We start from the raw sequence: 13,291 nt of genomic DNA on the forward strand, positions 1-13,291 counted from the left end.
CTATTGCTCCCATTTATTACAGATATCCTAAGCAGGATCGTAACTTGAGATTCATTTACCAGGCTTACGATGGCTGTCTCAAACTTAAATGTTTTCCCTTTCTTTCAGGGTCACTTGAACACCTACAGGTTTTGTGATAATGTGTGGACTTTCGTGCTAAATGATGTAGAATTCCGGGAAGTTGGAGAACTAGTGAAGGTGGACAAAGTGAAAGTGGTGGCCTGTGATGGAAAAGGTTTGTATGATCAACACTCTGAAATGAAATATCAAAATCATGTGCACAGTCGAACCTCTTTATTACAGACACTAAGGGAATAGGAATAAGTGTCTGTATTTATGTAGAGGTGTCCGTTTTAGATAAGTTGGCTTTATACGGATTTTGGTCTCTCAGGGACCAAGTGAAATGTCTGTAATAGAGAGGTGTCTGTAAGGAGAGGTTCCACTGTAAAAAGAAGCCATTCAGAACCGCATCTATAGCATAGTGTACAGTTTTCTATATACAAAATGTACAGTTTACAATGTTTAAATTACTCCTGAATGTGCACTCGGGAATGTTTGAGGACTGTAGGATTACAGGGAATTTTATTGTCTTCTTTAATATAGCTACATTTGAACATCTCTTACTTGCATTCACCACAGAAAGATGATTGAAAGTTTCTCTCCCCTTGTCCAGTGAGTTGAGACAATGTGTCCACTTGGGAGAGGTGCACTCCCATGGGAGGTTAAATCTTTTTTAGGGTGCACTGATACCAGTACCAGATATTCTTTGTAATTTTTTTTTCAATACTTGCAAGAAGCATCAGTTGTTTCGGTGCCATTCCTCGCATGACCTCTTGCAATAGCATGTACATTCTACTCTGCATTAGAGATTTTTTTCTTCACTGAAGCTTAATTTTTGCTGTCCCAAGCATTTGCCGTTTTCTTGTTTGTACAAAATCAAAATATTTCCAGTTTATGTCTGTGCTGTTTAGTGTCATATTCCAGAACCTTGCATGTTCTCTACTCATTTGGTTTGAAAATTTTTAAACCCAAAAAAATTTTGAACCATGGCATAACAGTAAAAACCCATGTATAAGAACCTAGAATTTTTGGTTTCAGGCTGAATGGGTTCTTATATTTTGGGGTAGTTTTTCCAAAGTCAGGCTGATTGTGTTCTTACATGTAGTAGGTTCTTATTTGTAGGATTTGTCATAGTGATACAAAAAATCAAGGCACTATACCAATTCAAGTCCCAAGACTACACCAGTATAATTTTATACAGTACTATATATTCTATACTCTGTATTTAAAAGATTTTCAATTTTGAAGTTTCTTCATTGTACTACATACTGTATTAAACAAATAATTTTCATGGTATATTTCTCAGAAATTTCACAATTTCTAACAAAATCCAGTATTTTGGCCGTACAATAATTTTTTTTTTTTTTTTGTATAAGAGCCTATTTTTCTTTGCCAGGCTAAATAGGTTCTTATATATTTGGGTATTAAAATGCCCAATTTCAGCCTGTAGGTTCTTAAATCACTAGGTTCTTATACGTCTGTTTTCACTGTATCCGTGTACGTAGAAGTTGAGCTGTATTCTGATCCCAAAGTGGAGTCAATGAAAAACAACCATGGTTGTCCTGGCTGAAATTTCAAAAAAATTTTTGTCTTGTTTTAAGCTTCTGCTGGAGATGCTGGTGGTTCCTGATGACTCAGCTGTTTGCAACCATTCCAGACGTAAACATAACCATCCCTCAGAAGTACAGTGCTGCAGGAACTAATATTATTCATTTCACCTTCAAAGATAATGTCATAGTTAATGTTAGCAATTCATAGAATGATTTCATCTTTGTTAAGACTTGAATAATTATGTTGCAGGAAATGTTTTTAATTAACAGAGAATGTGTTTTACATAAACTGTTTATTATTGCATGAGTCAGCGTACTTGTACATGTATCTTTTTTGATGAATTTATCCTTGTAACATCTATTTGTAGTCTGTAGCAATATTTTTAATTTAATCATATTGGCATACACGTCATGTATCAGATACTAGATCCTGACATGTGCTCCAGGCAAAACTATGTCACTTTCTCTTGATTGATGTAAAGCCCTGATCTTGTGGCAATCTTTGTGTTTGTCTTGCAACAAAACAATTACAATAATTATTTATTGTTATGTCGATGAGAGCGACTACCTTCAATAACAATAGAGGTTCTTATTCAAAGCACTTTTTAACTCTATGGCAGCCCTTTTTCAAGGAAGAGTGACTTAGTTTGCTTTACACCTACTACACTTACGTTAAAGACTGACTTTTAAGTTGTTATTACCTTTTTTAGAAAACAAAAATAAGTACATGTATGTTAAACTCAAAAAAGGAAGGAAAAAGCACTGCATCAAAAAATGCAAGACATTTAATGAGCATTGCAGCACTGTGTTGGAAAGAATGTTATGGTAAACATACAAGTGCCTTAACCGTAGGCTGTGTGGCAAAAGGAGATTTCCCCTTGCCTCTGAACAAGACTGCTAGCAGGCCAGAGAGAGAAGAGAAGCTTCTAGTTTTTGTTGCTGTTGAAATACAGTTTTGTTAGCTTGATTTGTTTTTGCAAGAGCCTCTGCATCTGAGGTTGTATTTGTTAGAAATAAGCAGAATGGAGTGTTTTTGTAGAGTCCTATAGTGTGCTCAATGCTATGAACACATTCAAAATAGGGAAGGTTTGAATGGAGTCATCAGAGCATAACAGTGCATATATCTCACTGTCCACAAATTGCAACAATGTGTTGAGCTTTGGGCAATTGGCATTTCATAAATTTAGTTTTTGTGATTTCATGACTTTAGGACTCTGTATGTAGCTATTTTGCGGTGATTTCCTTCACAATGACCTTCCAGACCCTGCGGCAGGCGTGCGTTACAGAGCACAAAAAAAGTGCTTTTTTTCATGTGCACAGCCAGCATGTCAGAGTGTGACATTACAACAATGTTGTACAAAATCAAACCATGAAACAGGGACATTTAATCCATCCACATTTACATTGTCATCCAGTCCCTTTTAGTTTATGCCTACACGGGCCTTAATAGGCAGATGGTACACCTTTGTTGCATGATACATCTGTACATGCGTAGAGCATGTCTTGGGTGCTATTCATAAGTTACAGTTTGATTTGATTCATGTTGTGGCCATCTTAATAAAGTACAAAAAGCAAGTAGCTAAACATTTTATTGAAAATATTTATATATACATGTAAACATACCATCTAACATACTATAGAATAATATTTCAAAATACTATACTTATTTGTCTAAATATGCTAGAGCAGAATATTGGTTGTGTACTTTGTAACTTGTATATTTGTAAGTTCCTAATAAAGCTGACCTACGTGAATGGATTAATTGTCTTCTTAATTTACATCTTCGGGATTCTGATGCTTTGTACATGTAATAAGACCTAGAATCCACTGGAGGATGACTGACAGTCATTCTGTGACTTTATAACCAGCTATAATATTTTATTTCTGTATTGAGCATGATCCTGAACTTTGTTAGTCAAAACTGGCGAGACAAATTCAATTCAACTACTACGTTGATAAAATGAAGGATTCTCAGGACCAGTTCTGTCATTTTGCTCAAACTGCTGAAAAACCTTGGTGATACAGTAATAGCCCACGTATAAGAACCTGAATTTTTCAATTTAGCCCAAATAGGTTCTTATATAAATGGTATTTAAAGCAAATTTAGGCTACCAAGGTTCTTAAAATAGGTTATTATATTTTCATATAAATTTTATCTGAATATGCTATATATATTATAAATATCATCTCACAATACAGTATAAATCATTTATTTGTACCATAGAGCAGTGCCTATAGGCAGTTCAGTACAGGTACAGCATATGACCTTAACAAAACATAAGAAAGAAACTCATGTTGATACCAAATTCATAACAAGTTCAAGAAATGAGGAGAAATGAATAACAAAAATAAATTAAAAACAAGTTACTCTTAAATAGATGATGATCTTAATTCAGCAGTTTCTACCTATACACTGTAGCAACACCACTGATAAGAACCTAATTTAAAATTTTAGCCTAAATAGGTTCTTATGTGGAGGGGGCTTAAAATGAAAATTTTAGCCTAACAGGTTCTTAAAACCCAGGTTCTTATATGCGGGCTATTACTGTATTGGAAAACCTCAAAAGAAGAGCACTTGTAGCCCTCTAACAGGAACTACAAACTGTACACTGTAGCAACCACAGGGCTTTTACAGTCATCAGCCACTGAACCAGGATCCAACACGACATGTATGCACTTCTATCTACAAAATAATGTTAATCAAAATATCCATCCTCATCTTCATCAAGGTCTTCAAACTCTTGTTGTAGTACACTGTGAAACACAGACCTACCAAAAAAAGCAAGAGTATTAACCAGTTTGAATGTATTATTGTCATAAATTATCAGGCTTGCTAAAAGTTGGCTCATGTTCGATTGACCGTATTCTGGAATAAGAATAAGCAGAATAGCTATTAGATTTCTCTTTTTGGGTGAATTTTCGACTTTCTCAAAGTCACTTGCTCGCTTCTCATTGAATGGGATGAATGAATGCACTCCACGCTTGCTCACTAGAGCTCTGACGATCACACTTCTAAGCAAGGTGCACAATCGCTCTTCGAAGAAGAGAGCAAAGGTCTAGAGAGAGTGTGAAAAATCAAGCTAATTGTTAGCAAGCTACACTGGCAGTGCTTACCTGGAAATACTACCTGGATCTATGTTGCTGTTCTGGTAGTGAAGATTTGACATTGCATTTATTAACCGTGTACCTACAGATACAAACAAATACTTTCAATGATAACTTCTGGACAATTACTTCTTTTTAGATTTATTGTATTTGTAGTCTGTAAATGGAAAAATGTTTCATATTTTGTTTTAGTAGGGAAAAAAATAGTACACAAAAGCTATTGCCTAACAGGAGACCAGTAGCCTGAGGAACCCTGTAAGTTGTTCTGGGCACCTAGAGTTATTTCATGGGCTGGGCTCCTTACTTCTCGGCTTTTGGAACTGTGGGCTCCTTCAAGTTTTCCATTGGCAGCATCCTTGAGTGCATACTTACTTATAAATGTGTATACAGTCGAACCTGTATTAAGTGGTCACCCTTAATACAGGTTGCACAGAATACATCACTTACTTGGTTAAGAAAGTTCGGCGATAAAATGGTAGACAAAGAAGAGCATGGTATTGAAACAGACCAGTAAAACATTAACGCCACGATTGTGCAGCTCATTAAAAACTCAATTGCCTGGCACGCTACTTGTTACCATTTATTTAAGTGGTTTCCTTTTACAAAGTGACCGTTTAAGACAGGTCAAGACAATAGAAACAGCTCACTGGGACTTAGTATAGGGTGACCGCGACCGCTTAATAGAGTTGACCGTTTAATACAGGTCAGAATTACAGTAATTAAGGGAAGTAATTTTCGGGACTTTGACAACTGACTGCTTAATATGGTGCCGCTTAATACAGGTTCAACTGTATTGTGCACCAAAATACAAGCTTTTCTTTAACCTGTGACTAGGCTCAATTTTAATTTTGCTGGGTCATCTATTTCCGTGGCAAACAAGATAATAAGTTAAAATAGCAACCAAATAAGGGGAAATAAGGATACTGATAAATTTCTCAGCATCCTTAAGGTAACAACTACCCCAGAATACTGGCCTACCACCCCCCCCCCCCTCCCCTACATGTGTACACACGCACACACAAACACCATAACAGTACAGTTTTCCATGGAAAAGGTTAACACATGATGGAATCTTTAGGCATACAAGATACCACCTCATATAAATATTAAATTAGCTGAAAAAATAAAACATCTCCAACAATTTGATCTAGCCTCCTTTGATCTAGTTTGATCCTTTGATCTCCTTTGATCCAATTTGATCTAGCCTCCTTTGATCTAGCCAATTTGATCTAGCCTCCCACGCAGACGTTCTTAGGGGTTCGTCACGCCTTCCTGCCCCACGGACGTCTGCTGAAACGAACAGCCACTTCCATTCGTCGCCAAATTGCCTTTGTCTGAACAGACCAATCAGCATTGACTCATTATGACAAGTAAAGCCAATCACATACTGCGAAACAACGGAAATCATCACCCGTGGAGATATTTTTCGCTTCCCGACGTGCATATAGTTTATGCGATTGAAATTTTTCCTTCCACAACACCCTGCATTTTCTTCAGTGATTTCGATCCACTGAGAGAAGCGGCAAGAATTCCAAGATTTGCCAATTTGTCTACCTGGTCTTTCATAAGATTTACAAGCAGCGAAACCACAACAACAATCAGTGACCAGCAGCTTCAAGAATTGAATTGATAAATAAGTGACTTTCCATAACCAGTTGGAAGGTTTACGAATACATCAGTTTTCTTCTGCGCAAATTGCACTATGACTTCTCTTTGATACGCATTCGACTCCCTAATACCAAACGTTTGGCACACATGACCAAAAACCACATTTAAGTGGTCTTAAGTCCGCTATCCTGTCTAGGGTAATATTTTTAATATCAAACACGAGTTTACCCAAAGTTGGGAAACGGTTCCTGATTGGTCCGCAGACGACGAACGGAAGTGGCTGTTCGTTTCAGCAAACGTTCGTGGGTCAGGAACGCGTGACGAACCCCTAAGAACGTCTGCGTGGGAGGCTGAATTTGATCTGGAATCTGAGGGCCACAGGTTTGTTGGTCATAACAGACTGTTGAGTGTCACCTTCATTAAACAAAATTGATATTCCTGTAAAAAAAAAAAACCGTGGTTGCATTTTTAACTTACTGTATCCAGTTTCATCATCTTCCATGTCGTCATCATCATCGTCCTCTTCTTCCTCTCCTTCAGCGGCATCTTTATTCCTAATGTGTGAAGACAACAGATGTGCCATAAGGCAAATTCAATGCAGAGACTGACAATTTACAGGCTTCTGTTTCAAATAGACCTGCACCTTTCAAAAGCTCTATTTTCACTGGACCCGGATAACCTGCAGCTGCATTGTTTTTTTAGGGTTGGGAGCATTGTTCTGTTGTTCATTCTTTTGTTCTTTTGACTAACCATGTAAGACCTTGCAAACAGTGCACGTCGCCCCTCTATTTCTGAATTTTACAGTCATTAAATTCATGAAAGTCACTAATATCTGGGAACCCTACCCATTGATGTTGTTCTGATTTAGCGTTGGATGACACTAAGAATTTTGTGTGATGTCAATTTAAATTACCAATGGCCAGTTTATCAGGTTCTCAGTTCCGGAAGACTACACACTAAATTTATATTTGAATTAGTATTGCTTAAATCCCCAACAATCTAAAGTATCCAAATGAGATGTTAGATTATCCAGACCCTGCACGTTCGCAGGGTTGGTGGAAAGAGACAAGGCTGGTCTATATGTATTCATTTGTCAAGTTGTTTCCTTGGAGAAAAAAATTGATCTAAATTTTCTCTCTCCACCAAATCCCCTGATGTTCAAAGTGAATAAACCACCAACCAGCAGACAAAATGTACTGGTTGCAACTAAGATATTTTGAATCCAATAAAATATAGCAACTGATTTCCTCAATTTAAGGCTATCTGCTCTTTGAGCAAAAGGGCAGTAGCAGCATTTGTTTTATGTTACCAGGACTCAGCACCAGTGTCTTGCATTACATCGGCGGTCAACTCGACGCTGGTAAACAAATAGACATTATATATCTTGACATGAGTAAAGCATTCGACAAAGTGGATCACATCAAGCTACTTGGGAGGTTGCACCAATACGGTATTACTGGCAAACTTCACGACTGGTTTCGTTCATATTTACAGGGACGCAAGCAACAGGTTACAGTCCTTGGAGCTACTTCCCGAGAATTGCCGGTTACATCCGGGGTACCGCAAGGGTCCCTATTAGGACCGATGTTGTTTCTGCTGTTTGTGGATGATCTTCCAAAGGCTTTAAAACATCGAGAGTTGCCTGTTACGCCGATGATACCAAGATTTTCAAGAGCATCGATTCCATCACAGACTGTAATGCCTTGCAATCCGACCTTAACGATCTTGTCAGTTGGTCTGAATAATCCGGGCTCATAATAACATATTTAATCAGTCCAAGTGTAAATACCAGTGCATCACCCGTAAAAAATCACCTGTACAGCCTACATGTACCTATACTATCAAAGAAACGCCTTTGGAATCTTGCGATACAGAGAAAGACCTCGGTGTGTGGGTGTCAAGCAATCTCACCTCGGACAAACAAGTAACTGAACAGTGTGCGAAAGCCAACAAACTCCTCGGCTTTATGCGCCGAGCTTCTAGGTACATTCAAAGCACCCAAACGCCTCGTACACTTTACCTCTATCATCTGGAGTCATCTCGGCTACGCAACACAAGTATGGTCTCCACAGTCTATTGGCCTACTTAAACGAGTTGAAAACTTGCAGCGCCATGCTACAAAACTAATTTTGAAGCTCCCCTTCCGATGTGATGTAACCTATAAGACCCGCCTTCAATTAACAAATTTGTTACCCATTTCATACTGGCATGAATATTTGGACATGGTTTTTTTCTACAAAGCTGTTAATAACTTAGTTTTCATAGACAGTGAAGCTCTACCTGTAACTAGACAATTTGCGAGATCTACTAGGACATCGAGAAGCAGTGCTATTACTTATATTCCTAACCGAAGTAGAACTGTTACCTATCAACGTTCATTTTTCATACGCGCGTGCCGCACATGGAATGTTCTTACCGCTGAGCTACGCACAAGTCACATCTCTTTAGCTTTATTCAAAATTTTATTACTTCAATATTACAAAAAGGCTTTGAACTTGTACGACGCTGACCACATTAGAACTTGGAGAACAATCTGTCCTAGGTGTAACACAGCGAGGTCTCTCCTATGCCCGCCAACGTGCTGCTTCTAGCAATTTGGTCTCCAGCCTTGTCTCCTCTCAAGTTTTATGCTTAGATATTAGTAGTTTTAGTTATTAAGCATTTTTTTATATAAATAATTAACGAGGGATCCGCTGTAATTGGCTACACGTTAGTGGTCTCCCTGCCTAATTATTATATCTTTGGTATTTTTTTTTTGTTTCTATTGTTTGTTTCCAGTCTGTTTGTATTTTAGTTAGGCGAGGCTAAATAAATAAATAAATAAATAAATAAAAACAATAACCTCTCACTTACATCTCAATACTGTTCAGTGCTTGAAGAGGGATGCGATTAACATCTGTTTCTGTTTCAAAATTATCAATCCTCTGGTTGGAAGATGAGGCCTGAAATGTTCAACAAAATGACTAACAATTAAGTCAGCAATACATGGGTCAGAAGCCATCCAGCACAACTCTAACCAAAACTCCAGCATACCTCCAGCACAATTCTAAGCAAAACAACAATAATAGCAAATACAAAAATAAACTTGCAGAGACCACATGGCTTTCAGTCAAACAATGCGGCCCCATCTCAACATGGTGTCCAGAAAATATCCCTACGGTACCCCTCACTATGGAAGGTGTCTTTTATTGGACCCCTCCTCACCCCATTGAAAATTCCTATTTTAGCCTCATACTTTCCTTTAAAAAACTTTGGGTTTGAGACTTCCCTTCCTCTCAAAATTTCTAAAGACTTTCCATGGTGGTAAAAAAACTTAAAAATGAGCTTTGCAGCTTTAATAATAGAGATGTTTTTAGAGTCATCACACACAGCCTTCCCCCAAAACAGTCAAAGAAATAGATGTGTAGGACACTATGGGGGAGGGGTTACCTTCTGTAACTCTAAATAATTAGAACACTTTTACAGTATGTCAGGATTACAACAAAAACCTTTGTTCCTTTTTGTTGGAACTTGTAACTTTTCTGCGTTTGCTGGCCATTTTTTTTAAACTTACAATCTTTGTGCAATCAACTAACATGAGGATTGAGACCGAGTTTCTTTTGGAAACTGCTCTAGTAAAGAGGAAAGAGATGAAACTAGAATGGGAGCATTCGACGAGAAATCACACCACCACATAGCAAATCCCTTCAAAATGTCACAAAAATATTTCAGTATATGGGAAGGTAAGTGCTGAACTAAATGTTTGTGTACTAACTTTGTGTCAAAATGGCATGTAAAACATCAAGATAGGTCATCACACAAAACTTCAAGATAAAAACAAATGTTTCCTATAACTATTATTTCAGGTTTGGGCAATTTTACCCTACATTTTTACTTCTGGTGTAATCTGTGTGTATGACTTTTGACAAACATTTTGATACATTCAGCTGAGGTGCACGTGTGCACCTTAATTAGCTATAACATGGGTGGGTTATTAAGGCTTTTACCGAACGGTAAAATGCGCTTAATGGAACGTGACACCTTAGGGGTGGTAGGTCACGCAATGTTGTGTCGACCCCAGACAACAATGTATACACGAAAGCCTCATTCATAAATGAATACTCTCTATTCAGTAGGGTTAGGATAAAAGCCTTTCATGGCTAGGAAATTGTACCAATATGTTGCACAATTGTCTAGAAATGAATCTTACTTTTGCTGGGATTGATTCATGTTTTGTAAAGCCCTATTGATGGCTAGTAGTTTGCCATGTTTTGTCTTTTAGTTTACAGTACATTTTTACCTATTGGTCGAACTTTGAGACACTGTCTCGCTATAAAAGCGTCAGAACACTATCCCAGAGCATTATCCTGGCAGTATTGCACGAACGCAAACATGTTTAAAAATTTGGTTTACCCACCCTCCCTCCCTTTGGAGGAGGATTGTTATATATTCATTAAACTTGGGGTCACTCCTTGTGGTTCGGTTAAGTCTGTGTTGCGACTTCCCTCAAGATCTTGGCATTGCTCGTATCTTGCCATCTCATACCTTTGCCTCTATCTTGTCCGATCCAGCCCGTATGGTGCTGGGGAGATAAGAAAGGCTCTGCCAATACTCTTGTCCTACCCCACGTTAGTGGGGAGGTAAGTGAGGCTTACATTTGTTTTGCGCACATAACCCGAAGTCGTATTAACCTGTCACGGGGATGTGTCCCCCAATTACGCCACCTTGTTGTCTGTTTACTTTGTCTCAATACTGTTATCTAGCTGCATGCTTAATTTGTTAAACAATAATAATTTAAAGTATATGCGGAATAGTGACACTAAGTGTGTGAAGTAGGTTAACACCCTTTCACGCCTGCCCTTAACACTTTTCAGGCGAGACTGTTTTAAAGTATATTAAAACCATGTAATTTTACAAGGATGAAACTTCATTTAAAATTCTGTTTATCAAGTGAGGAACAATAGGTAAAGTTTCGTTTGAGTCAGAAGACCATTGCAATCATTTCTGAAGCAGGACTATAAGATTTAAATAACAAGGATGTATTTATTTGAAGCTGTCAGCGAGATCTTATTTTTATTTTCTTTTTTAGATTGCATGAAATGTTCTTGTTTATACCTAAAAGTGGTACTTTATTTATACTGCTAAAATATAGCCATAAAGGAAGTGAAAGGAGTCTCGTTATTGGAACTAATTGTCTGTGAGTTCTCTCCTGTCAGAGGTTTCGTCATCTTGTTTTTTCTCCTCTGGCGAAGTTTATAAATAAATAAAATAAATAGAAAGTTTTTGCCCTTTTTGAATGACAATCATAAAGACATTCCACTTGAAGATAAATAACAGACACTTTGCCTAGAACCTGCACACAGTACATGACTTCCAGTTACCTTATCCCCTTATGGTGGCAGATATAAGAAGAAAACCAGCCAGGAGTTGATCACCCCTTATCTAGGCACATGACGAGTATTTCTGAAACTTACAACTTGGTCTCATTCCTCATGACACAGTAGATGACCAAGCCTAAATTATTCAAAATAGCTGCGAACTACAGAATAGACACAAACTACAACAAACTGTTGGCCAACTGTCACCCGACTGTCAGCTGACAGTCAATTTTTTTTCTTCTTGCCGACTGCAGGCCGACTGTTGGTAACCTGTCAATAATCTGTCGGTAATCTGTCGCCCAACAGTCGACCGACAGCCGGTGGAGGTGAGCTGTTCTTCACCAATCTTTTGCTATACTGTTTTGTCTCAATTGGCATGAAGGTCCCCTGTCATCAGACAATAAGCACATGATTTACTCCAACTGTAAATTTTACATTTTGACTTTAGAGGTCAAGTAGTAGTGAGTTCAGAGAAAAAAATTTCAATATATTATTGCATTTTGTACACTCACAAGTTGAGAATTCTTGGCAAATAGTTCCACAGTTTTATGATGGGCAGATGTTTTGTCAGGTTTCAACAACTTCATCAATACCATCTCCTCCACCTACACAGCAAAGATGAAACAAAATCAAAAACTTAGTATTCAGCTAATCTATATACCTGACCCGAGGGTACATCATATATACAGGCTTTCAATATGTCAATAGACTGCAAAAGACCAGCATTTGTTGTATTAGTCCCTTATACAATGAAGTAAAGACCTCAAATGAGAAGTCTGGAGAAGTCAAGGAAATGGAACTTGAACTGGTCAGGGATTGAGGTGTCAGGCTTATAAGTGCAAATCTACATCAAGCTCCAGCCATATGGATCACTTTGGCTACCTACCTACCTACCTACCTACCTACTTACATTTCCAAAATTTACAAATTCTATTTACATAATTTGTTATATATTTAGAAATTTTTAATTTTATTTAACATTTTATTTAACATCTACAAATTTTATTTAACATCTACAAATTCTATTTACATAATTTGTTATATTATATTAAGAAATTTTTACACACAGATTTTGAGTCACATTTTACACTAAATTTATTTCTAGGTAAGGAAATGCCTAGCAACTAGATAACCACAAGGTTTTCGAGCTAGCAGCTAGTTCTTTGTATGTACTAGTTTTTTAAATGAATAGAACATTCGTGAACTTATAAATCACCCACCCAGCCCATAAATATATCGGCAGAAAAGTTAACCGGGTCATATGTTCGTTTAAAGGAATTAAAAATCGAAAATCTATTATTGTTTTGAGAGGTTCCTAATGCAAGCCGTGTCCTTACTAACTAACTAGTTATAAAATTCGACACTTCTACTTGCATCTCTCTCACCTTCAGCTTGTTGAGTTGTTCAGTAAATTTGGCTTTCTCTTCTTTCAAAAATGCCTCCTCCCTTAGCAGAATCTCATTCTGAAGTTTTTCTGTTTGCGCCATGAGCTGCTATGTTCATCTTATTCCAGCACACATCTTTTTATAAGTCTATTAAATTCTCGTAACTGGCACGGCAGCCATCTTCCAACAAAAAATGACAGGCGTTGCAAAAATGACGAGAAGAGCT

General features: G+C 37.5%; 2 protein-coding genes across 3 annotated transcripts in view; one reads left to right on the top strand and one right to left on the bottom strand.

Moving 5' to 3' along the window:
• Positions 1 to 3,368, top strand: part of LOC146474662 (transcription initiation factor IIA subunit 2-like) — a 5,836-nt gene extending 2,468 nt beyond the window's left edge. The window contains exons 3-5 of one of the 2 annotated variants that reach the window (XR_014866042.1): positions 109 to 235; positions 1,662 to 2,660; positions 2,897 to 3,368. Coding sequence is in view for 1 of the 2 variants with exons in the window: in XM_085116437.1 (XP_084972563.1) it covers positions 109 to 235; positions 1,662 to 1,690 (156 nt within the window). In the remaining variant the exon portion in view is untranslated. Of the gene's footprint in view, positions 1 to 108; positions 236 to 1,661 lie in introns of both variants that reach the window. The other variant, XM_085116437.1, reaches the window with a different exon arrangement.
• Positions 2,784 to 13,246, bottom strand: LOC146474663 (uncharacterized). The gene is made up of 6 exons (XM_085116433.1): positions 13,066 to 13,246; positions 12,193 to 12,285; positions 9,177 to 9,265; positions 6,801 to 6,877; positions 4,725 to 4,797; positions 2,784 to 4,379 (listed from the first exon to the last, which is right to left on the bottom strand). The coding sequence occupies exons 1-6, from the start codon at positions 13,165 to 13,167 to the stop codon at positions 4,307 to 4,309; spliced, it is 507 nt and encodes a 168-aa protein (XP_084972559.1). The 5' UTR covers positions 13,168 to 13,246; the 3' UTR covers positions 2,784 to 4,306.
• Positions 13,247 to 13,291: the final 45 nt, after the last annotated feature.

Source organism: Pavona decussata, unplaced genomic scaffold, assembly GCF_977016875.1.
Source record: "Pavona decussata unplaced genomic scaffold, jaPavDecu1.1 SCAFFOLD_87, whole genome shotgun sequence".
Taxonomy (NCBI): Eukaryota; Metazoa; Cnidaria; class Anthozoa; order Scleractinia; family Agariciidae; genus Pavona; species Pavona decussata.

Excerpts from the sequence above, each read along its gene's own strand:
- LOC146474663 (XM_085116433.1), bottom strand. The coding sequence starts at position 13,167 with ATGGCGCAAACAGAAAAACTTCAGAATGAGATTCTGCTAAGGGAGGAG. Across the intron at positions 12,286-13,065 it reads AACAACTCAACAAGCTGAAG|GTGGAGGAGATGGTATTGAT; the intron begins GTGAGAGAGATG and ends TTTGCTGTGTAG. Across the intron at positions 4,380-4,724 it reads GATCCAGGTAGTATTTCCAG|GTCTGTGTTTCACAGTGTAC; the intron begins GTAAGCACTGCC and ends TTTTTTTGGTAG.